Raw genomic sequence first — 24,376 nt, 5'->3', positions numbered from 1 at the left:
TTTGTTGACGCATTGAACAGATTTCGCCGCTGACCCCCTTTGACCCGAGAGAGCGAGAGAAAAGCACAGAGGGGTGAATAAACTCACTCGCCCCGCTCCCTCCCCTCATGTGGTGAAGAAGAACAGAATCATTTCTCGTAAGAAAAGAGTAGTGAAGCTGAGACAGAGAGAAAGGCCTTTAATCAATCTAAAAAGTCGTACCTAAACGAACAAAAAGAAGGATTGAGAGAGGAGCCCGTTGACCGTCTCCAGGGGAAAAGTTTGAACTCCGTCTGTTGATAAAGAAAAAGGCAACTCTAGACTGGCTGGTAAAAGGTTGTGTAACGATTGTGCAAAAGAGGGAACCGATAACTGAGAGATTGAAGGAAAAACATCGGAAATCGGCGCGGACATGATTTTGTTTCCCGTAGGCGTTTACCTATTACACGTGTGCATATAAAACAGTGAAACTGATTGCGTCTCGAACACAATAGAGTCACATGTTGCATAATCGTGATTGATTTTCATATTAAACTATGCGGTAGTGGCGAACAGGAGGCAAATAACGCACGGATAGCGATCCCAGACAGCGATAGCAGCAGGAAACGGGAACGATAGTACAGAGAGGGACTATACTTGCAACGTAAGGTTTAAAGTGCAGACACAGAAGAAACCAGGCGAAAGCACAACGATCGACGACCGCAACTGGATCTGTTCGCAGAGGACATCTGTCGATACATTAAAGCGAGAAATGGCGTTGAATCTAACAGGTTTCTACCAGATGGTTTCTCAGGAGAATATGGACGCCTACCTCCATGCATTGGGTAATAGCTATTTGTTGTATCGGTGCAAAAGTAACACGTGCATTGTTTTATTGTATTTAACAGATTTAAGAAGAAACGATAATGTCCATATATCATTGTTACTTTGCTTTCTTATTTGTTCATCCTTATCAATTCAATACTGTATTTTACGTAGCTAATTTAGTGTTATTTGATCCGAACTGTAACGCCCTGTTGAATCACTTTGTCTCTCACAATGTTGCTATACTGTCCACTCTTTCTGGGTAATGTTTACAGTAAACCCATTGCCCCTGTCCCTCTCAGAACAGAATGATGTCATGTCCAAAACTATAAAGAAAGTTTTAAGCTTGAACACGAAAGGTGAGAGTTAGGAGATGGCCGTAATGAATGCTCTGGCTCAGCCTAATCTACAGTACATTTTACGCTCAGATTGATATTCTCTTCTTCTTTCTTTCAGATATTAATTTTGCTCTGAGAAAGATTGTTTGCCTCCTCCGGCCCAACAAAGACATCATCCACGACCCCGCCACGGGTCACATGAGGATCCGCACGCTCACCACCTTCAAAAACTTTGATATGGATTTCACCCTGGGACAAGCCTTCACTGAGGACCTGGGCCCTGTGGATGGACGAGTGTGTCAGGTGTGTGTTTGTCTGTTCTATTCATATTTTTTCTGTCCATCTCTTCTGTATGTGTGTGTGTTTGTGTGTATATTTGTGTGTGTGCATCTGCATGTGGGTGTGTGCTTCTTTTTTGTGTGTGTGTTTTCTGTCTGTCTGTCTGTCCTTGTTGCTTTGGGTCTCTGTCTCCCCCCGTATTCGGATCTAATAACAATAAATGAAAAGCTAGCTAAAACACAGTATTGAAGTAGCAGACACTCTTATCCAGAGTGACTTACATCGGTTACATTTTTTTTTTTTTACAATGTTATCCATTCATATAGCTGGATATTTATTGAGGCAATTGTGGGTTAAGTACCTTACCGAAGGGTACAGCAGCAGTGCCCCAGCGGGGGAATCAAACCAGCGACCTCTCAGTTACGGGTCCTGCTCCTATTACCACTGTGCTACACTGCCACCCCGGTGGCATTGAATTGTGGGATTGTGGAAGAGTGGAATGTATAAAGTGTCTTCCCTTGCACCCGTGTGCAGACCACGGTGGACTGGCAGGGGGAGAAGCTGGTGTGCGTGCAGAAGGGGGAGAAAGAGAATAGAGGATGGACTCATTGGGTGGAGGGAGACCTGCTGCACCTGGTGAGTGGCGGGGGGGGGGGGGGGGGGGGGGGCATCGGTGGAATGGAGGGGGGGGGGACCAAAAGATAATGGGCTGAAAGAAGAGAATGAACCAGTGATGAAATGGAGGGAAGAGGGATGCACGGCAGGGGGGCCGAAGGGGTATAGTGGTGGGAAAAGAGAACAGGTTGGGAGGGATGGAAATAATAGGATAGTATTAGTATTAATCAGGTTGCTGTGGGCGACGGTGGAGAAGCAACAGATGCAATTAGTACTGGTGGTGAGGGGGACGCAGGATTTGGGGGAGACAAGAAGGGGGGGTGGTTACATCATGACGTGTATGTATAACGGCAGATCAGGAGGTGGATCGGGAAGGATACCAAGTAGGAGAGGTCGGATTAGAGGGATGTTGAAAGCGGGGGCAGCAGAGGGATTATGGGATTGGGTTGGAGGGGGAAAGGGAGAGAAAGGGACCAGTGTGTGGAGGACAAAGTGTCTTTGAATGCATCGATCATGTGCAGGTTCTTTTCTCTTTTTATGTGTACTTCTTCTCTTAATCTCCCCATGTCCCCGTCTCTCCCTCTGGACATTACCTAGGAGATGAGAGTGCAGGACGTGGTCGCCAAGCAAGTCTTCAAGAAGGTCCGATAATGGACTGAAAGAGATGGCAAGAAAGTGAAGCGGTGCTATTGAATGTTACTATAATTTTAGTTCACATTTTTTGCGATATTAATGGAAGAATATTTTCTTTATGGTACATAAATAGTGTAGCACAGAGTACAGAAGATGATTGCTCATGATCACAACATTGGGTTTTCCCAAGGCTGAGTCATGTTCCCGTATCTTGGTGGCAAGATTAATACATTATATGAAATCTGAATACTGTTACCAAAAGATAAAACCAGTGCTACATTACACCCTTTATACTGGTACATGCCCAATCTCAACTATGCATCAGCACTGTGATACCTAACAGTATCCAACACTGTGTATAACTGGTCCATACTGAAATATACAAAGAACTGTACATTGTCATGGTCAAAATTACAGCTGTTTTCCACTGTATTCTATAATAGACTGCACTTCAAATTTTGTACTTCACTTGACAAAACTGTGTTCCTCCCCTTGAGTTTCACAGAGGTAATGTCTATCTTGCTAGAATGCACTCTGCAGTTGTTACATGCACCTGCTGTGTTCATTTACGTGTCAGCTATATTGTGATTGCTGTATAGTAGTTCAGCATGCAATTCTGTCTGGCTGTACTGTGCTAACACTGTAGTGTAGTGTCCTCCGAGTTAATGGATTAATATTCAGAACCAATATTGTAATTAAAAGAGACTTATGTCTAAACAATTAACATATGGACGATTATGATTACAAGTGGCGTGGTTTTTTAATAACGCTTTAAAAAACAGCTTGACTGGCATTTATTGTATTATGGGTATACAGCTCAAACAGACAGGGGTGCATTTGCAAAGGTTGTTTCTCTTGTATTAATCACATGGTTTCTGTAATGATGGCGTTATTATCAGTTAGAGTCATGTGATACATGGTTACATGCGTAACAGACATGCTAAGCAAATAATTATTTTCAGTATGGGCTGAAAACATTTGTGTTGCAGCTACTAGAGGCAAAATAAGAGAGCCTCTATTCAGCCTGTCAGTGGGTGTATGGGAATGCCACCTTTCTACAGGGCTGCGCTCCCAGGTTTAGATGTTTAAGCAGCCCTCAGTATTCTCCCAATTACCATGTATTAGAGACAGTTGCTGCCACAGGGACCACGATGTTTCCTTGAGGACCGTTTGTTGATTTTATGTGGGTTGCCTGCTTGAAGAAAGATTAAAACTTCTAGGATTCATGGTAATCAGCCACCGGGAAAATGTCCAATTTGTGGGTTTCACATCACTCCTCTGAATACCTCTACTGTGATGTAATGCCTGCATGCTCACTGCTGAAAGATATCATACGATCATCAATAGCGCTTCACGTGCTTTACCCTGGGGCTATGGGTAAAGTCTGTATGATCTCACACTTCACTGGGATTTCCTGGTTCACCGCTCCTATCGCCACCTTTATTGAAATCAGGAAATTACAGAGTGTTATGGGGGCAGTTATGTGGTAGGTAGCTCAACAGGTGGTTTTTGTTCAATGTCTCGGACTCATTCACGTCTTTTTACCATATATACAATTTTTTTATATAGTCTGTGTATATATGTGCAGTTTTGTCTCAAGTCACATACCCCAGATTGATTATCTTGTCAGTGCTCCTTCCAAATAACCTTTTGTGTGTGTGTGTGTGTGTGTGTATGTGTGTGTGTGTGTATATACACACACACACACACACACACACACACACACACACACTATTTGGACAAAAGTACAATGTAATGACATTGTATTCAAGTACATATACTTTAATATGGAGTTGGTCCCTCTTTTGCGGCTATAACAGCTTCCACTCTTCTTGGAAGGCTTTCCACAAGATTTTGGAGTGTTTCTGTGGGAATTTGTGCCCATTCATTCTGTAGAGCATTTATGAGGTCAGGCACTGATGTTGGACGAGAAGGCCTGGCTCACAATCTCTGTTCCAGTTCATCCCAAAGGTGCTCGATGGGGTTGAGGTCAGGGCTCTGTGCGGGCCAGTCAAGTTCTTCCACACCCAACTCATCAAACCATGTCTTTATAGTCCTTGCTTTGTGCACTGGGGCACAGTCATGTTGGAATAGAAAAGGGCCTTCCTCAAACTGTTGCCACAAAGTTGGAAGCATAGCATTGTCCAAAATGTCTTGGTATACTGAAACATTAAGATTGCCCTTCACTGGAGATAAGGGGCCTAGCCCAAACCCTGAAAAACAGGTGTGGCCAAATACTTTTGTCCATATAGTGTATGTATAGAGCCTGAGCTGCTTCGTGTGCTTATTGTCTGTGCAGCATGTGCAACATGTAAAACCTAGTACACAATGCACATGTCAAACAGAACTTATCCATAACAAACAGTTCAGGACATCCTTACTCTGCCAACAACAAGCGATTGTGAAATCCACCCAAGTCAGTCACTGGAAGGCCAAAACAGTCACAAAGAAGTTTTATTACAGATTACTTGTTAAACATTTTTACAGTCTGTAAGAAACCGTAGGACTACATCATAACCCACATGCATAAGTTGTGTTACCTGCAGTATGTTGCATAGCTTTCTGTCCCTACTTGTAACAGTTTTCCAAAGCACAGGAAGGATGGCAAATAATTCATCCCAAGGCCCCCAGTAAACCAAACCATGGTATCAAGATGGGGCCCCCCAGTTTAGATCCCTAAGAGCCAGAAGCGTAAAACTTCCAAACTGTATGGTGCCGTAAATCAGCGCGAATACTTCTTTGGCAGTGTTAGAGTTAAGGGCAGCATAACATCTTTTTAGTTTTAGGGAAAAGGAAGACGCGGCATTCATAACATTCCTTAACTGAGGCAGAGCTGGGGGGAGCATAATGCTGATCGGCGACATCAGAGATGGGAAATGTAAAGCCCCTTACTACGCCAGACACAGGGGAAGACAGAGCAACGAGGCAAGTGTAAGAATACGGCTTTACGTCCCCTGTCATGAAAGATAGGAAATGTGTGAGTCCTTGAAAACGGGTGCTCTTTTTGTTGTTCACTGTTTGTGCCTATAAGACTCCGATGGCCTTGTAAGCCCAACCACTTCTCTCAATGTTTGTCCAAAGTTTTGAACTGATACTTGGCTCTCGAGTACAGTGCGTTCGGGGGGAGGCAGGGGTCAGGTGGGGGTCGGGCGATTAGGGGTGGCAAAACATCCAGTGCATGTTACTACCTCCAGGTGTTCTGTCCAGCAATCAGGCAGCAGGAGTAGCTGTGTGGCTTTACTAGGTTAAGCATCTGTCTGGAACAGGCAGCTCCAATGTCACAGGCAGGCCTCTGAAGCAGCAGCGCTTGGGATGTCCGTAGCACTAAGAAATTAGGATCTCAACATCTTGTGACTTCATTGTTAGTGGAATGGTGTTCCTAGAATTGTGCAAATCCTAAGTGACTGTAGCAAGCTTGTAAACTACCTAGCTGGCAAGCTAATCTGTTTAGTTAGGTATCTAGGTAAGATGCTGAAATTATAAGCAAGAATATTACTGAGAATTTGGTAATTCCATCTTGTTTTTTTTTTTTTTTGGCTGAATATTATAATAGTGTTGGCTATATAGCTATATTGCAACTTGGCTAGCTAGTTACAACTGGCACATCCTTTGCTAAACCATTTTGTTTAATTGTTTGGTAGTAACTTCAGAAACCTTAACATATTATTAACATATCAGTTGAAGCATAGCTCTCTAGGTTTGTGATAATGTCTTCTCATGCTACAAGAAAAGAGTCTCTGTTGGTTTTAGGTTCAAGGATAGGTATTGTGATGTGAACTAATGTGAACTAATATCAGTTTGCACCATTCTGCATATTCAAAAAGTATTCCAATCACAACAGGTTGAAAATGCATTTTAGGTAACATCTGAAAATGGAAACAAACTGTACATCAAATTCATGTCATTTTATAAAACTACAGAATTCCTTCTCAAACTGAGAGATGCCACTATAACAGCATGGATGAGGCCATGTTGTTCTGCATGGCTGAAACTGATTACTTTTGCACAGCCCAACTACGCAGTGCCATAGGGTGATAAACGCACTTTCAAGGATAGCCTTAGTTATCCAGGTCTTATTTATCCAGATCACTATCCAGAATTTCTCTGCCGTTGTCCCCTGATGGTGGAATGAACTTCCACACTTCATCCATTCTGCCGAGTCCCTCACTATCTTCTAGAAACATCTAAAGACACAGCTCTTCCACGCTCACATGAACATCTGAAACACTACCACCTAAAGCAATTACTTTTGTCTTAAAATTTATTTTACTTTAAAAATTTCAAACCTATGGTTTCACGCACGTGTATCTCTTGTATCTTGTCTGGCCAACTATTGAAACTTGGTCATTCAGCGCTTCTAATATTGTTGACCCCTAATAAGGCTTTTTGCTTGTGTTGTACTCTGCTTCACTCGTAAGTTGCTTTGGATAAAAGCGTCTGCCAAATGAATAAATGTAAATGCAAAAACATCATTGCAAATGCTACGATCTGGAGGCTGCATGGGCCATGGATCCCATGAAATTTCCTGTTGAATCTTAGAATTTCAAATGCAGGCACAAGATGCAGGGAAGGACTTATTGTAAGGAAACAAGAACACAAAATTAGGCTTTTGTTAGGTATCGAAATGCGGTCAACCAGCCGGACCTGCAACTAACAAAGAATAGCAAGGAGTCCTATTGTCATGATGTTCATGTTTCTTTGTTTAATTTTGTACTGTTACCTTTGAAGAAAACAAACACCACGAGAGGAGAACCCTCAATTCAATGCTATATCTGCACCAAATGTGAGTTCTAGCTCTAGTCTAGAGCTATAACTATATTACATTTTTGAACATAATTAGCCTATGACCACTTGATTTGTATTACATTACATTACATTCACTTAGAAGATGCTGTCATCCAGAGTGACTTCCAGCACAAAAGAATGGAATTGTATCCATTCAAGTTGAATGAACAAGTGTCAGACCAGGCTAGCAACACTCCCAGACCAGTGAGTGTGAGCATAACGCTATTCAAGTCCTAATTTGTGCAACCTGACTAGACAAGGGAAGCCGGTTATGCTACATGAGTCACTAGATCACAGAGTCCAAAACACACCACAATACTACTATGTAAAATAAGCAGCAAGTTTCCACTATGATGTTTTTATTGAGGTGGCTGCTTTCTGTAGTTGTTACAAGTTGTTACATCAAAAAAGTTAGCAATCAATCTTAGATAACCTCATGAAACCAGAATGTTTTTTTTCTCACTGTGGTGAGAAACTTTGAGCTGGTGGTAAAAGAAGCACGGTGGTAAGTGAAATCTGATCTAGCAAACCAGATACTAAAGCCGAGTTTGTGTTTTTCCATCTTAATTGCCCACGCCTTGCCATTGACTTATACTGAAAATTTCTGTTTCAAAATAATAGCCATATAATGAATTTGTTTCATTAGTGTAGGGTCATTTCTTACCACTTGGTGTCAGTGTAGCATTTGACAGAGATAATGCATAATGTTTTGCTGCAGGGTGTGACGGAATCCAATCAAAGAGAGTCTTCTGCAAAAGCCATGCATTTTGGCAATGATGGTTTTCAGAGAGTGTTTTTATCATATGCTGATTCTGTGGTTTTATTCTGCGGTCGTGTGTCTTCATGTCACCATTTTGCTCAATGGTTGAATTTCCGTAGCAGGTACACAGAGCAAGTGACAGCGGATGTGCGTATGCACTTCCCTTGAAACTTGACTAGACAGCAGATATGTAAGCGTGCAGTTATGTGTTTTTGTCTCTACGTATGATTTCTTTTTTTTTTTTTTTTTTTTTTTACAGAAAGAGAACCCACAAAAATGAAAAACAAACTAGAAAGACAGTATGTGGTCATTGTACACATATTTATTACAAAGGTTTTTTTTTTTTGGTTTTTTTTTTCTGATAAAAATCCACAACACCATGAATCATGTCCCAGACCATTCGTCTTCCTGGGGCTCTGATTGAATGGTAGAGGTGGTGATATTTTCTGTCTTGCCACCTCTGGCAGCTGATTCATCCAGGCATTCAAAACATGGGAGTGTTGGCAATCCTGGTCCATCACAGTCAAGGTCTAAACTGTTCTTTCTTGGCAATCCGGGTCCATCACACTCAAGGTCTAAACTGTTCTTTGTTGGCATTCTCCGTCCATCAAAGTCCGAGTCTAAGCTCTTCATCGGATGGGTTTTAACTGGACAGCAAGAATATTGTTTTCAGTATAACAACAGAAATCAGTAACGCATGTTACAGTATGCTGTTTTGGCATTTATCTGAGTCTGTTCACTGAGAAGGCCTACGTTTCTTATGGATGTCATCAACAACGTTAACACAGATGACTGGAGTTCTGTTGGTAGCGGTAAATATTAAAATAGTGGGTAACATTAAGGAATTGATTAATCTTTTATGACTGAAAGTTTACCTGCAGTGGGAAAACTGCAGAAATGATGTGATCTGTCTTTGCATGGTGCTGGATCTGACAAACCAGTTTTTGGGAGATGCAGGAGGATAGCATTCATTCTGATCTCTGATGTGTTCACTGAAAGACAAAAAGAGTACAGTGAATAATGCCCTCAGACAGCACACTGCACAACTGAACAATGCACATATCTGTTTTACACTGTTGTTTCTTAAGCGTTCAGCTGACACCACTGATGTTAAGAGGTATACCAGTCTCTGGTCATAGAAGTGAAGTGGGTCATAACAGCACTGTATAAAAGGAAACTCATGAATATGGCATAAATTGAAATGAAAATGACTTCCCACACAGGTCACATTCACTTGCCCAATGTCTATTTTGATCTGCTACACAAACCAGAAGAATTCATCATATATGGTAGCATTTTCAATAATAAATGAAACCACACAATTAAAAATCAGAACTGGCTAATTTTCATTTCATGAAAGAATGGTGTCGCTGGTGATTTTGCTACCTGTTACCTAGTGATTTTGAAATTGCATTTTTCAAAAGTTCAAAAGCGTCTGCTAAATGAATAAATGTAAATCTAAGTTCCAAGGCACCACTTTACTTTCAGTTAGTCTCTGACCAGCAGTAATGAACAGTATACAAAAAAAGTGTAAATTATGGAATCCAACTCTCTAACTGTAGAATATTTAATATGTGATGATAAAATGTTTAAAGAATTTATACATTTGAGTGAACTGTTCCTTTAAGGGCTTAAATGATAACCAAAGGCAGTTTTCCCCTTGAAGTCATAGGAATCCACAACGGTACCTGTAGCCTGTGATCGTCGTTTATTCCTCCAATAAAGATAGGAAAGTCCTATGATGACAACAGTCAAAACTAGCCCAATCCATAGACTTGCAGGTAAGATCCAGTGACTATCTAAACGATAAATGAAGAGGGTAAATACAAATCAGTTTATGAGGTAGTGTGACAACCTTAAATTTCACTTAACATTTAAGTTAAATTGGCCTTCAATAACCTCAACAACAAATTTGGAACCTTGTTGAGGTCTCCCTTTTTTCTAATTTGCTGCACCCACAGAATATGATTACTACGGTGTTGCAAAGGAAGTGGTAAAGCAACCAAATCCCCAATGCACTATACAGATAAATGTTCACGCGCCAATAGATGGAAATCTGGTGTTCTGACCTGATACTCAACTCAATTGCTAAATATGGAACACAAAATAGAAAGAATATCATACTGTGCGTAGACTTAGGGGCGCACACAGCATCCTTGTATTTTGTTCCTTGAACTTTGACATCCATTCCAAGAGCTGTACAGCTGAGAGAGAGAATGAAAGCAAAAGATAAGTGAAAAAAGAGTAGGAGGAGGTACAGGATACATATACAGTAGTCCTCTGTGGGTAGGACTTGTGGTTTAGCTGTCAGACGCATAACTATCAGGCCGATGACATACATGATTTTTCATTTTTCATCTATTTTACTTGGATCAAGAGAATCAAGATTGATTTTGTGGTCAAATGTACGTTCTGCATGAAAATCAGGAGCAGGTTCCTTAAGGAGTACTCATGTAGTATAGAATACAAATAGGACTGGTTCCCCTTTAGCTGAGCTCAACTAGCATCAGCAATCATGACATTCTTACATAAATAATCCAATGAAAGACAAACAGATTCAAAACAAATGGTTAGGTATGGTTACTGACTTGGTGTGTTTGAGGCAGGATGTCTTTGAATCTGTCACGTTGTTGTAAGTTGCACCAACACACTCGATGCATTTCGTGTCCGTTCTGGCAGTAGCTGCAATTTGAAGATCATTTCTTTGAGGTTGGGCAGTGTCTTTCAGTAATTATCTTAAGGCAATTCCCAAATTGTCAAACTTTCATACTCCAGGAACATTCCAGACACATTTTATCCATGTAGAGGTCATATAGACAGACATGGACAACCAATCACTGTGAATAATGCCATGGATTAATGTGGCAGGGAACATGATATCTACATAAGTTTTTTTTTTTTACTCTAAAAGTCAGTTTACTCTTACTGTAATGTCTTATAGGATGGACAACTTACTGAACTAAATAAGCAATTCTTCCAATTTGTTTTTGTTAGGATGGGCTACAGCATGTGAAATTGCCGTCACCATCATTCAAAACATGTCAAAATTTTGTAATGTGCCAATAAAGCGCGTGAGTATGTGAACGTCTAACCACAACCGAAATGAATACATGATTACAACCGAAATACTGACACAGTGACACTTACGTAAGGTCTTGACCCCGAACCCGGGATTACACAATTTCACAGGTTGGCATAATTCACACACACTGCCAGTGCAGTAGAAACCCTCTTGGCATTTGCACAGCCGGTCATGCACGGCTGAGCACTCCCCCGCACTCACCATGTGACTGCCTGAAAGGGGGGGCGAGTGGGTTAGAACACAGTAGCAGCCCTGGGTTGTTAAAGACCCACCAAGGAGGAAGGAGGAGGAGACTTACTGGAATGGCAAATTGTACAAGCCCGACATTGGCCGAGGAGGTTCACCTCGTCTGTGAAATGGCCATGAGGACAGCCGCGACATTTTGTCTCCTGGGATTCCTCACAAGCCGCGCTGGCATACTGCCCTGTAGGAGACAGAGACACACAGTAGCATAAACACAGGGTGGGAAGGGATGAGTGGTGAGGGAAGGAGAATAGCATGATGCTACAGCTGCCCCCCAAAAGTCTAAACATTCTGAGAGGACAGTCTCTGTACCTATACAGACAGGGACATTTAACTGACACATATGAACAATCATATTAACCTTAACCCCATTTCACAGACATACCCACTCAGATAGACATACAAAAAGACAGACAGACAGATGTGAATCTTATAACCAGATGAACAAACAGGCACACCAACCTTTTGGGCAACCTTTACAGCACCTGTTTTTATGAGAAAATTCCCCAGCACTGCAGGAGGTATTGCCGCTCATTTCTCTTTTAATGCTCGATGCTCTGCTTCTTCCCGCTCGGACTTTCTTTTCTTTCGCGAACGTACTCCGCAGTGGTCCCTCTTGTCTCTATGACTGAAATCCCAGCATGCACACTTTCTTGCTCGCTCTGTAACTACATCTGCCTGATGATGTTTCTGAAGGTGTATCGTCTAAGTTCTGTGGATCCGTACTCTCGGGCGTACTCTGCGCTTCTCTCAGCCTCTTATCTGCGAGATCTGCATCTGTTACATTGAATACAGACCTGTTTCCGCTCTCTCTCTCTCTCTCTCTCTCTGCCTCGTCTCGCCCACTCCTTTCCCCCACTTTCTTCCTCTACAGTGGAAACCCCCTGACCCCCATCTGCTCGGCTCTCATTCTCTGGGTTCCTTCCTGTTCCTGTTCGCTTGGCCGGGTCTCTTATCTGAACCTGTGACACACACTGTACACGGCCCTATGATCTACAGCCTACCTGCTGACATTCAAATGGCTGCTTTTGACATAACCGAACCATGCATACCATTAAATGCGATGTACACGAGCAGTGCCTGGTGACCAACTGTAAAACACAGACTGTACATGACACTGTCTCAAACCCACTCTTGTCTCACTTCCTTTTGATTGTTCACGCAAGTGAAAAAACAGCCCTGACGCTTTTATGCTGTAAAAACTTGAGTCGACCGTGCAGCTACTGTGGTGTGCCTCTGCTGTGCTCTCTTTCTTTTCCCCCCTTCCCCTCCCCCCGGGCAACTGTGCCTCTATTTGATAGAAAAACAAACACATGCTTATCGATTTTGGGGGACAATGTGGTGTTCAAAGAGAGGGAAAGAGAGAAAAGAAAGTCATTTTAGAGACTGAGGCAGAGCCATTTGCGGTTTCTCACCATGATCAGGTACGCTCATCTTCTGAATTTCATTCAAATAGTGTTGCACATACACTGAACTACTATAAATGACTACTGTGCTATTTGCCAGCTCATCTTGTAAGCTGCAATCAGCTTACAAGATGAAAAAAATGATTTTTTTTCCCAGTTAGGCAGACTGCATACACTGTATGAACCCTCTCTTGCTGTCTGTGTCAGTGTCGTCCTTTTTAACCAATGAGTGAGTACACACAATGTACAATGTACAGTGTTAATAACCCTCCTTCTCTCTCAGGCTCTTTGTCCTGTTTTTGCCTCTGGTCGCCTCTCAGTCCATTTCGGGGTGGGTGGAGTCCCCCGGTTACCCCAGAGGTTACCCAGATGAGGCCAAGTTTGACTGGAAGAGGTGTGCCCCTTCTGGCCACACCCTCTCTCTCACTCTGATACACCTGGACATGGAGGACAGTGATGAGTGTCAGAATGATGCACTGGAGGTCAGTCAGGGGAAGGGCTTTTGGTGGGAGGTAACTGCTCTTCATGGATACAGATGTCTTCTGAGGGGGGGTCATGGTAAAAACAATTGATGAATTTTTTAAAACACATTTTGCAAAACCCCACAGAGGCACACTAGTTCAGCTCTTTGAATGTCACCTCAAGAGGCCCAGAAAATACAGTAGATACATGTGACAGATGTGGCAAGACTTAATGTTGTCACTGTGTCTATTTTTGATGCTGTGGTTAGTAATTGTCAAAAGGATGACACAGAAACAATTTCCCTCTGTCTGTCTCCCTCTCACTCCTCTCTTCCTCCATCTCAGATCTCGAACGATGAAGGGAAGCTTGTCTCCTTGTGTGGTCAGAAGTCATATGAGGAGCTCCAGTCATCAGTTAATCCTTCCCTCCGATCCTCTCCCTCTGGCTGTCTTATGCTTTCGTTCCACTCAGATTACTCCAACACCCAGAGGCACAGCGGCTTCAGGGCCTTTTACACTGTGCAAGGTGAGGAAGAGATAGGAGAACACAAGGTGGGAGGCAGGAGCTGTGCTGATACAGTGTAGCATGGTGGTAAGCAGCAGGACTCATAACCGAACGGTTGCTGGTTCAATTCCCCGCTAGGGCACTGCTGTTGTACCCTTGGGCAATGTATTTAATCCACAATTGCCTCAGGAAAATATCCATCTCTATAAATGGGTAAAATTGCAACCTATGTAAGTTGCTCTGGATGAGAGCATCTGCAAAATGACAACAATGCAAATGCAATATGGAACCTGTTCATTCACAGTTTATCATTCTGCTGCCCTGAGAATCCAGTGAGTGATGGTGTTTAAATCCTTTATGCTCTGTTCCTCTCCACAGAGTGTTTTCCACTAATGTTGCATCATTATTCATGTAACTCAAGATCCAGTGCTTTCAATTTTTTTGTGAATGGATACTTTGCCTGCCAACAATATCAGGAAGGCCAGTGTCTGTCCAAAGACTATTCTGATCTGCGTGCCATCTAATTCTCTCCACATGTCCCCTGTCTCTCAGATGTGGATGAGTGTGCGGATTTAGACAATAGATGTACTCAGTTCTGCGGCAACTACATTGGGGGATACCGCTGTTTTTGCCGACCAGGCTACTACCTGGACACAGATGACCACACCTGCACAGGTACAGAGAAGAAAAAGTGTGAGAGAGAGAGAGAGAGAGAGCAGCAAATTTGGTGCTGAACAGACACTCTGTTCAACCTCTGTCTCTGTGTCTGTGACAGTGAACTGCTCTGTGAACCTGTCGGGCTCAACTTTGGGTACAGTGTCCAGCCCGGGTTGGCCTGACTCATATGCAGAGTATGCCCAGTGCTCCTACACACTGTCAGTGGATGATGGCCTCCAGCTGGTCCTGGAATTCACAGGGAACTTTGACATACAGGAAGGGGAGGAGGGGGAATGCATTGACTCCTTGAAGGTATGTGTTTGTGTGTCTCTCTCTTCTATGCTTAGTTATATAATAATATGTAGTTACTTGAGTATCATAAATAGTAGAATTATCAGTGTGATCCTTAGCAATTTCTGTGGGAAGCTTAATTTACTTTTCTGTAAGTGAACACTACTTCTCATCCATTCAGTCAATATACACAGTAATTCCTACATTACATTACAGTATTACATTATTGGCATTTAGCAGATGCTTTTATCCAGAGCAACTTACACAGGTTACAGGGTTTTTTTTACATGTTATTCATTTATGCAGCAGGATATTAACTTAGACAGTTGTGGCTTAAGTGCCTTGCTCAAGGGTAAAACAGCAGTGCCCCAGCAGGGAATCGAACCAGCAACCTTTCAGCTATAAGCCCTGCTCCTTACCTCTATGCTACACTGCTGCACCACTGGATCGATATACACTACACACTCAGTGGATCAATAAACACTATACAACCCCCGTGACCTCCTTCTTTTCTCTCTCCTGTTGCCTCTTCTCTTTCTTGCTCCCTGCCTATACCCCCTCCTCTTTCTATCTAATCAGGTTAAAACCCCCTCCCGTGAATTTGGGCCCTTCTGTGGCCAGAAACCTCCTCCATCTCCTCTTCTCACTGGATCTCATCAGGTCACGATTCTCTTCAGCACAGACGGAACTGGAACCAACACCGGGTTCACAATCACTTACAAAACCACAGGTAACTGCTCATTGGTTCCACCACAGGTGAAACAGGATTTTATGAAACTTATTCTTTTGGGAGTCTAAAGTGTCATGTCAGGCTGTGACTGACGGTGATGAATTACTGATTCATTCCAGCAAAGACGTGTCCCAGCATAGTGACATCCAACTCGAGCCTAACTCCCCAGCTTCCACAGTATCGCTATGGCGATAAAGTCAATGTGATGTGTGACCTTGGGTATGCCCTTGACACTGTGAGTATGAACAGTGATAAGAACACTCTCTCTGCCCTGAACACTGCTTAGAACTGCTTAACTTTGTGGGCATTCGTGAGCACCTGAGTTCTTTCAGCCACCAGTGAAATCATTATTGAATCTTACTACATATGAAGGTTTGTCTGAATATTTTCTGTTCAGTCTCAAGTAGGCAATGAGATCCTAAGCCACAAAGAGTTTGTGTCTTGGTGTCAGAGGACTGGGGTCTGGAGTCCTGTCTTTCACTGTGAACGTGAGTTGACTGGCAGTAATAATGACAACATCAATAATGTTAATGTTGCAGAGATTAACATGAATACAGCTGACAATTTTTGGAATGATTTTAATTGTAATCAGTAGTTCATACTGAAAGAGTGAGTTAAATATCACCATGCCTACTATTCATTCATTATTTTTTTGAGGGACGTAGAGAAGAACACTGTCTTTTAAAGATTTTACAAGCAGAATTTTGCCTGTATAATTTTGCTTGTCTGCAGTTTGATTTGAATTCAGGATTTCATTTCTAGTATGAGTGTGTTGACACTGCATCTGTGACTGGACTTCAGGGGTCACCCTAGGATTCAGCAAATTTATGTCTGCTTTCTTCTCAGTCTCCATGTGAAGGCAGACTTCAGTCCTGTATATGCATGAAACTGACTTATTCTCTTCTCCCTATTACACCCTTTAGCTGTGGACTGTGGAAATCCTGATGTTCCTGTGGGTGGACCCCTCCAGCTGGTGAATCATAACCCTAGCACGACGTACAAGGATGAAATTCGATTCCAGTGTGAATCTAAGTACTACAGATTGGATCGAGATGGTGCGCAGGCAATTTAAGAACAATTTAAGAAGAAAATGTAAAAGAGTTTTGTTGCAACCACATAACACATATGGTCAGATGAATTTGATGCATGCATTTGAATTTGAAAATTTTCATTTTCTGCATTGACACATGGACACGTGTATCCTGAAGTGAACAGTCCAGTGTCATACATTTGTCATATTTGTCATTAATTAATAGTTTCCCCATGTCCACTGACAGCAGCAGATGAATCTTACTATAGTGAAGTGTTATTTATGTCTTTTTGCTCTCTAACTGGAAGAGTAGGTGAAGTCTGATTATATCATGCAAGATTTCCCCAAATACCTGCCAATTAAGAGTCATCTTTTCACAAAACTTACCAAGACCATTAATCCTCAGCAGCCCATTTTTTTCTCCCAAAATTCCTCGACAGCCATGTCAGAGTAATGCCTGGGTTCTTTTTCTTGTCGTTCATCAACATAACACTTGACTTTAATGTTAGAAGCCTTATGTGATGATTATTTATAGATTCCTTAAACGCGTAAGTTCAGTCGTGTGCATGACATTATTTACGGTGTTTACCCACATATTTTCTCTGTCTCTTCTGTCTTTTAGAAAAGTATTTCTGTGATGCTGAGGGAAACTGGAGGTCTGAGAGTGGTCATGCTACGTTCCCTAAATGTGAGACAGGTACAGTATTCTATAATATATTCTAATATAATTCTATAATATAATCATTCCCTCTCTCAAAGCATTGTTAATGTAGTCCAGTTTCCATGTCAGCCACTTATTTGTGTAAACATTTCCTCCTTTCTCAGTGTGTGGAAAGACAGAGAATGAGATCTCCAGCTTCTCCAGGATTTTGGGGGGCCAAGAAGCACAACCGGGCGAAATTCCCTGGCAGCTATGGTTCTATTCACGCAGAGGAGGAGGATCTCTGATCAATGACCGCTGGGCTGTCACAGCTGCTCATGTGGTGGATGGATATGAAGAAAGTACTTTGCGTATTTATGGGGGTTTGGTGCAAGCGAAGGGAGCGTACGGCATTGAGCAACGGGGGGTGAAGCCTGAGGACGCAATGAAGACTAATCCTGGCCTGGTAGTGTTGTATTCTCAGAAGATCCTTATTCACCCCCAGTACCAGAGGGGCCTAACTGATGTGGAACGCTTGAACTTTGACAATGACATCGCTCTGATAAAACTGAAATCCAGGGTTAATCTGGGTCCCACCATACTTCCCATTTGCCTACCAGAAAAGAAGGAAGGGCTATCAATGGAAAATAAGGTGGGCACAGTTTCAGGCTGGGGGTTAAATGAAGGTGGTGTACTAAGTAGGAAATTGCTTCATACAAATATTGTTGGTTACCCCCACAGTGATTGTTCTGATACTCCTACACATCTGAGCAAACTCATGAAAATGATTTTCACTGAGAACATGTTCTGTGCCGGGGAACAAGGACACGACAGCTGCAAGGGTGACAGTGGAGGGCCCTTTTTCATTCCCAGGCTTGGTTCAGGTAACAAGGAGAGCAAAGGGCCATATCGCCTGTATGGCATCGTGTCCTGGGGTGCAGAATGTAAGGATAAGGGCTACTACACCAAAGTGGAGAACTACCTGGACTGGATTAAGGAGACGATTGAGAAGGAAGAGAGTGAGGAGTGAAGACATTAAAGAGCACCTTTTTCAGCTACTATCAATGAACATGTTTATGCCATTAGAGCATAATTATAATGGTATAATTATACTTATATTAATTATAAGTTTCCTGTGTAATGTACATGTCATAAAATATGGAAACACAGGAGTAATATTTGAATTGTTGCAATATTTTACCAGAGATAGACAGGTACGGTGTAGACTAAAATCATATTTGGAGGTTGATTGTGTTGAAGATCATGGAGCAGGATTCAGGTTTAATTATGCATAATTGGGTGTGAGATTGTCCATTAAATTAAGATTCACATTTTACTTGGAGCATGGATAGAGCCGTTTTCACTCTTAAATGAAAATGAGAAAAAACCATCATGGTTGTAAGCAAGAGGGAGGCTGATTGTACTGAGACCTCATCAGTTAAATAAGGACTTACATTTTTCTTGGAGTCAGGATAGTAATTTTCAATCAGCATCTAAAAATAAGATGAATAGAATCTAATCAGAATGAGTCAGAAAAAGAAATTATTTCATGAAGAGTAAGGGTTGTGAGTCATATGAAAATTAAATTATGTTATGGTCTGTTTCACCAATGGATAACTTTACAATTATTGTTTATAGTAGCTTTCATTTGGGCTGGAGTGATAATTGAAATAGCTGAAAATGGCAGTGTTGTATAATAACATGTATGTTGTCTCCAGACTCAATATCATGCTATTTCTTACTTGTGGAACACCGTGAAATGATTGCAATGAAAAAGAACTGTCTAGATATTGTAATATGAGCAGTAAAACACATAATAACTGTAAAATCATTATCACTGACAATTGTTTCAACTTCTATGAGCAACATTGCTAATAAAAAATAATTAACAATATGTTTTTGTAATGTGTCTCTTTCACATGTTGTTTTGTTAAGAAATAGAAGAAGTGGTCCGGGATTCATCACAAAGAGATATGCAGTGCAGTGACCAAGAGAAAGTTGGATAAAAAATGGATGACCATGCAACACACACACACACACACACACACACATAAACAGAAAGTGGAATTTGCCCCTCTATGAACAAACAACAGAAATGGGTAAATACTTCTTACTGGAAGAGGCCTGTCCACCCCCCCCCTACCACCCTTTTTGGCTTTGATTCTCTTGCTCACTCTCTTCTCCCTGGTTCATCAAATAAATTAGTTCTGTTTTTTGTGGTGACTTTTCAACTATTTTCTTTGACTACGCCATAATAAGTCAATAAGATACACGAAACAGTAAGAACCTTAGTCAAGCCTGACTGTTTTTCTCATCTACAGGATATGTGTTAGTGTTTGTATTGGCTGTGATATTCATTCTCTACATTGAAAAAACATGAGCTGGATCTATCCCATAATCTGGTGAGTTTGTTTTCAGTTGTATTACAGTTGCTGTTATGAATGTGCTTAATGTGTGCATTCAGTGTCTGTCCCGGAGAAGAGGTAGACAGCTGTTTTTGCTTAAGTGTGTGCATAAAGTGTGCCATTGCCCTCTCATTTTCAATCTCTATATGCTCTGTAATTGCTTCAGTCAGTAGGTGTGCATGTAGTGCAATTACCACTGTCTGCCTCTCTGAGTCACAGCTGGTGTGTTTCACTTCACATGTTAATGCGCAGCACATAACAAAACCATAACCAAACTAGCCCATTATTCCAATACTGAGTGACAATTGAGTCAGTTGTTCATAGAGGTAATGACTGCATAATTACACTGATATGATTCACAGTTTCTCGTCACTGTAAACACACCCCTGCCTTTATGATCCTGTGCCTCTTTTTCTCTCACTCTCTATCTCTGTTTCTGTCTGACTCTCTCTCTGTTTCTGTCACTCTCTCTCCCCCCTTTAGGCTCTTGTGTGTGTATGATGGCTGGAGTTTAGTGGTCTCCAGGCTCTCTACACCCCCTTCCCTGCATGGGGAGTTGGAGTCGCCCCTGTACCCCCGGCGTTACCCAGGCTCCCTGTCTGAGCAGTGGTATCTCTCTGTACCTGTGGGCTACAGACTACAGCTCAGCTTCATCCACCTGGACGTTGAGCCGTCAGCTGACTGCCACCATGACTCAGTGACGGTCAGTGGGTAAACGGAGCAGAACTGACCAGAGCGCATCTGAAGAGTCAGCACTGACCATCTCTGTGTTACTGCTCTGACTGACTGTAAACTTGGTTCTGTCTCTCTCGCTGGCAGGTGATGTATGAGCAGAAGGTGCTGGGAAAATTCTGTGGTCAGGAGAATTCTGCAGAAGGCCGTCACCCCGGCAGACAGCCCATCCTGTCTCCCGGCAACCACCTCCGTGTAATCTTTCAAACCGATGACTCAAACGCCGGGCCGCATCAGCACATTGGCTTCTCTGCCTTCTATCAGGCCATAGGTATGCTATGAGGGCCAGGAATAATGTCTGGTCGTGTTCTGAGCTGGCAGTCCGTAACCTCTCTGTATGTGTCACATGCAGACATTGATGAGTGCTCCTTGCCTGATCCGGATGATGGCTCTGGACCCCTGTGCTCTCAGATTTGCCACAACACCCTGGGGTCCTACCTGTGCTCATGTCGCCATGGATACCAGCTCAGGCCCGACCAGCGCACCTGCATGTGTAAGTACTGTCCCAAACTAAATGACTGCATCTGTTCATTTTATCTTATTTGTTATTGCTCTTGACAACACATGTAAGATCAGATTGCGTACCTCAAATGGATTATTTTGATACTTCTGGCCCAAGATAAACCTACCATGCTTTCCAGCATTCAAAATAAATCACATCTGGACTGCTTTATGTCTGGAGAAATCCAAAGATAGCCTTCAACCCACACTGCCTGCTCTCAACTGTTAAACATGTTGATGGATCTGTTATGGTATGGGCACCCATCTTGTGGGAGTCACTGGGTCCGATTATTATTTTGAATGGTAAAGTTACAGCCAGCTGAGCTGGTGTGCCCTATGACTCAATGGAATCAGCCAAACTCTTAGATTTTTCAAATAACAAATTTATTTCCCCTGAAAAAACAGGTTTCAGAATTATTGACACCTCTGGTTCAAAGAGTGTTTTCCTATCATTTTTGATAAGGTTAGAGAACACAATTCCGAGGTATTTTTGACTTTTCCTCCGTGCAGAACTTTTCAAGTATGTTGTTTTAATAATATAATAATATTAATAATGTAATAATACTCATGTATTGTTTAGTGTTTACATTAGTTTGTCTACCACCTGCATAGACCATACCTGCTCCATTTATCAAGGTTTATGCTTTAAGCAGTTATTCAAACAAAATAGAACATATTACATAGTACATAACACATATATGTGAAAGAATACATTTCACACATGAAAGAAACACATCTCTGTCTTGATATGCGGTGATTCACTTTATTTTCATTTGTTGCATCTGCAATGGTCGAGCTGAAACAGCGAGTATGAATAAACTTCACCATTCTCTCATTGTCTCTCTCAGTGGATTGTGGAGGTGGTGTTTTTACCGAGAAAGAGGGAATCCTGACTAGTCCACTGTACCCCCTCCCCTCCCCACTCGACCTGTCCTGTCGGTACCACATCTCAGTGGATCCCGGATTCACCGTGACTCTAAATTTTACGGGACCTTTTCACATTGTAAGCACAGGACAGGATGATTCAAACTGTCTCCACCACTGGCTCCAGGTACTGCGCTACACAGCACTATATGTTCGTGTGTGTGAGTACATGCACCCTTGTTATCTGTGTACAGTTACATATAAGGACAATATCTGACAAACCAGGAATGTTAAGAAAGGAGCCAAGTCTGCTTTATTCCTCGTGTTCTGTTATTCTCTCACTCCACAGGTGTCCATCCCAGAAAGAGAGCCCATGAAGCTATGTGGGGACAAGAGTCCAGGAGTGATTCCCACCCAGTCCAACTCCGTTCAGCTGGAGTACCACACTGACTCTGCCGGGCTCAGCCACGGCTGGAAAATGCATTATACCACACAGAGTAAGGGACAGGGGAAGAGGTTGCAAGGGAGGGAGGGGAGAAAGACACAAAGAAAGAAGGCAAAACAGAGGGAAGGAGAAAGGAAGGGGGAGAAGCAAAGAGGAACCGTGAAGTAGAGAGTAGAAAGGTCACACGATAATTCCAAGTAAAGTGATCATGACCTCACCAGTGGTCAGAACTGTGAGCCTCTCGTGTTGATGGATGGTTACTATGAGCCATGGTCAAGAGTTGATCAGAAGACAACGTTCAAGAAAGAAGAGGAGTCATGAATGATTGAGAAATCCTCCTGGTGGCCATATTAGTTGTGGCCTTTTACACAGTACAATAAAAATGTGTTTTACACACATCTGTGTACCATGATGCCAGCTGTGTCATGCTGCAGTGTAGCATGGTGGTAAGGAGCAGAGCTGATAACCAAAATGTTGCTGACTGTATTCCCTGCTGGGGCACTGCTACTGTACCCTTCGGCAAGGTACTTAACCCAGAATCGTCTTAGTAAATATCCAGCTGTATAAATGGATAGAATGTAAAAATGGTGTCCTGTGTAAGTCACTCTGGATAAGAACGTCTCCTAAATGACATTAATGTAATGTAATATAAGGGAAAAAAATCAGAAGTAAAATAATAGGTTCTTGGCTGTCCTTATTGACCTCACCCGTTGTGATTAAGGAATGATTTTGCTCTTTTGTCAGAGGTGCAGTGTGAGTCTCCAGGTAGTATCTCCCATGCAAAAGTCACCCCCAGCTTTCCTCAGTACCAGTACAGAGACTACATTCATGTGCGCTGTGACCCTGGCTACAAGCTGATGTTGGTAAGACAGTCCATCCAAAATTTTGTCATTCTGCAATTGCAGAAGCAAACTTCATGTAATTCAAAGAGGTAGATCAGGGCTCAATTAATTTCATCTGTGCTCGGATTGAAGCCATCTTTTTTGTCTCTGCTCTTCTCAGCGTGGTGAAGAAATCCGGGCCTATTTCTCCGTGTGTCAGAGTGATGGCCAGTGGCACATTCCTCTTCCCCAGTGCCTGCCATGAGTCACAGTGAAAGATGGTGCGGCCCAGCATACTGTATGAAGAGACAATGTTACTCCTGCTGATTTCTGCCTGATACCTCTGAAACTTGTGAATTGGTTGTATAATGCTCAGATGTTTTAAATCAAATGATTTAGACCGCTCTGATCAAATGCTGTGTGATGAAGAGGTGTGTATGGATTTCATTCTCCAGTGAGTCAAATGTATAATTTTTGATAGGCAGAATTGTTCCAGTATAGGAACAGTATTATAGCTCTCAGAATGGCAATCAGAGATGTCAGCTGGCTAACGAGCTAACTTGCCCTGCTTCCCAGGTCCTTAGAGAAAACATCTCATTATTATGGCATACAAAATTTTGTGGTGGAAATGAGCAGTAATTATGGTACAATGTTTGCAAACTATATGCTGTTATGACAGAACTGAGTAAGACAAAAGCATGAAAAAATGGAAATACAATCATGGAAAAAGTACAACATGGAAAACTGAATCACGTAGGGTCATATACACACTATGCTCTTGCCAGTATACAGTATGGTCTTTGCTCTTGCAGCTTTCTGATACTATATTATATTACATTGCATTAAAATGTATGTATTATATTTTAATGGGAAGATGGCAATCATTTATATGGCATTTGTGCGTATGAACAGAATTTAACCTTCAAAACACCATTTTACAATAACTAGTGTAATACATATATTTTTAATGTCAGATATCCATTTTTGACATGACATTATTATTGCCATTTAGCAGATGCTCTTATCCACAACGACTTATATTAATGACAGGTTTTGACAATGTTATCCATTTATACAGCTGGATATTTATTGAGGCAATTGTGGGTTAAGTACCTTACCCAAGGGTACAGCAGCAGTGCCCCTGTAGGGAATTGAGCCAGCAACCTTTTGGTTACAAGTCATGCTCCTTAACCCCCATGCTACACTGCCACCCCATAAAGATGTCCCACATGCATAATTTCACCTTCGCTGCGAGCAGGATTTGAACCTGCGCAGGGAAACCCCATTGGATTTCGAGTCCAACGCCTTAACCACTCGGCCATCGCAGCCATTTTGTAGGAATGAGGAATTGAAATCTCTTCATACACTTG

The 24,376-nt window shown here is 42.2% G+C and overlaps 4 protein-coding genes and 1 non-coding gene across 7 annotated transcripts; 3 read left to right on the top strand and 2 right to left on the bottom strand.

Annotated features, from left to right (window-relative positions):
• Window positions 1-98: 98 nt before the first annotated feature.
• On the top strand, window positions 99-3,885 carry rbp5 (retinol binding protein 1a, cellular). The gene is made up of 4 exons (XM_036538308.1): window positions 99-803; window positions 1,240-1,424; window positions 1,935-2,036; window positions 2,613-3,885. Exons 1-4 carry the CDS (start codon window positions 731-733, stop codon window positions 2,664-2,666), a joined length of 414 nt encoding a protein of 137 aa, XP_036394201.1. The 5' UTR covers window positions 99-730; the 3' UTR covers window positions 2,667-3,885.
• A 4,619-nt stretch (window positions 3,886-8,504) lies between these two features.
• On the bottom strand, window positions 8,505-12,479 carry LOC118784187 (tumor necrosis factor receptor superfamily member 5). 3 transcript variants are annotated; one of them, XM_036538260.1, is made up of 8 exons: window positions 11,981-12,479; window positions 11,574-11,699; window positions 11,341-11,487; window positions 10,782-10,875; window positions 10,318-10,397; window positions 9,882-9,992; window positions 9,069-9,185; window positions 8,505-8,840 (listed from the first exon to the last, which is right to left on the bottom strand). In XM_036538260.1, exons 1-8 carry the CDS (start codon window positions 12,051-12,053, stop codon window positions 8,578-8,580), a joined length of 1,011 nt encoding a protein of 336 aa, XP_036394153.1. In that variant the 5' UTR covers window positions 12,054-12,479; the 3' UTR covers window positions 8,505-8,577. The 3 variants fall into 3 exon arrangements, with proteins under 3 accessions (XP_036394153.1, XP_036394152.1, XP_036394154.1); XM_036538259.1 differs by lacking the exon at window positions 11,981-12,479 and having other exon boundaries at window positions 11,574-11,899; XM_036538261.1 differs by lacking the exons at window positions 11,341-11,487; window positions 11,981-12,479 and having other exon boundaries at window positions 11,574-11,899.
• A 382-nt stretch (window positions 12,480-12,861) lies between these two features.
• On the top strand, window positions 12,862-19,095 carry c1s.2 (complement component 1, s subcomponent .2). Its single transcript, XM_036538145.1, has 11 exons — window positions 12,862-12,942; window positions 13,208-13,406; window positions 13,731-13,911; window positions 14,443-14,565; window positions 14,666-14,859; window positions 15,418-15,568; window positions 15,688-15,803; window positions 15,966-16,056; window positions 16,492-16,623; window positions 17,221-17,295; window positions 17,424-19,095. The coding sequence occupies exons 1-11, from the start codon at window positions 12,935-12,937 to the stop codon at window positions 18,266-18,268; spliced, it is 2,115 nt and encodes a 704-aa protein (XP_036394038.1). The 5' UTR covers window positions 12,862-12,934; the 3' UTR covers window positions 18,269-19,095.
• A 348-nt stretch (window positions 19,096-19,443) lies between these two features.
• On the top strand, window positions 19,444-23,893 carry c1r (complement component 1, r subcomponent). The gene is made up of 8 exons (XM_036538242.1): window positions 19,444-19,640; window positions 20,127-20,346; window positions 20,463-20,646; window positions 20,728-20,868; window positions 21,725-21,927; window positions 22,090-22,237; window positions 22,930-23,048; window positions 23,188-23,893. Exons 1-8 carry the CDS (start codon window positions 19,615-19,617, stop codon window positions 23,269-23,271), a joined length of 1,125 nt encoding a protein of 374 aa, XP_036394135.1. The 5' UTR covers window positions 19,444-19,614; the 3' UTR covers window positions 23,272-23,893.
• A 359-nt stretch (window positions 23,894-24,252) lies between these two features.
• Window positions 24,253-24,334, bottom strand: trnas-cga. Its single transcript has one exon. It is a non-coding gene; the product is annotated as a tRNA-Ser (tRNA).
• Between the last annotated feature and the right edge of the window lie 42 nt (window positions 24,335-24,376).

The sequence above is a fragment of the Megalops cyprinoides genome, chromosome 10 (genome assembly GCF_013368585.1).
Source record: "Megalops cyprinoides isolate fMegCyp1 chromosome 10, fMegCyp1.pri, whole genome shotgun sequence".
Taxonomy (NCBI): domain Eukaryota; kingdom Metazoa; phylum Chordata; class Actinopteri; order Elopiformes; family Megalopidae; genus Megalops; species Megalops cyprinoides.
The sequence above is the reverse complement of the archived record's forward strand: the minus strand, read 5'-3'. Positions and strand labels throughout refer to the sequence as shown.

Excerpts from the sequence above, each read along its gene's own strand:
- rbp5 (XM_036538308.1), top strand. The coding sequence starts at position 731 with ATGGCGTTGAATCTAACAGGTTTCTACCAGATGGTTTCTCAGGAGAAT. Across the intron at positions 804-1,239 it reads CGCCTACCTCCATGCATTGG|ATATTAATTTTGCTCTGAGA; the intron begins GTAATAGCTATT and ends TCTTTCTTTCAG. Across the intron at positions 1,425-1,934 it reads TGGATGGACGAGTGTGTCAG|ACCACGGTGGACTGGCAGGG; the intron begins GTGTGTGTTTGT and ends ACCCGTGTGCAG.
- LOC118784187 (XM_036538259.1), bottom strand. The coding sequence starts at position 11,808 with ATGTTTAGACTTTTGGGGGGCAGCTGTAGCATCATGCTATTCTCCTTC. Across the intron at positions 10,398-10,781 it reads TCCTGCCTCAAACACACCAA|CTGTACAGCTCTTGGAATGG; the intron begins GTCAGTAACCAT and ends TCTCTCTCTCAG. Across the intron at positions 9,186-9,881 it reads ACGACGATCACAGGCTACAG|TGAACACATCAGAGATCAGA; the intron begins GTACCGTTGTGG and ends TTTGTCTTTCAG.
- c1s.2 (XM_036538145.1), top strand. Across the intron at positions 15,569-15,687 it reads AATCACTTACAAAACCACAG|CAAAGACGTGTCCCAGCATA; the intron begins GTAACTGCTCAT and ends GATTCATTCCAG. Across the intron at positions 15,804-15,965 it reads TTGGGTATGCCCTTGACACT|TCTCAAGTAGGCAATGAGAT; the intron begins GTGAGTATGAAC and ends TTTTCTGTTCAG.
- c1r (XM_036538242.1), top strand. The coding sequence starts at position 19,615 with ATGAGCTGGATCTATCCCATAATCTG. Across the intron at positions 21,928-22,089 it reads GTCTCCACCACTGGCTCCAG|GTGTCCATCCCAGAAAGAGA; the intron begins GTACTGCGCTAC and ends CTCACTCCACAG. Across the intron at positions 22,238-22,929 it reads AATGCATTATACCACACAGA|AGGTGCAGTGTGAGTCTCCA; the intron begins GTAAGGGACAGG and ends CTCTTTTGTCAG.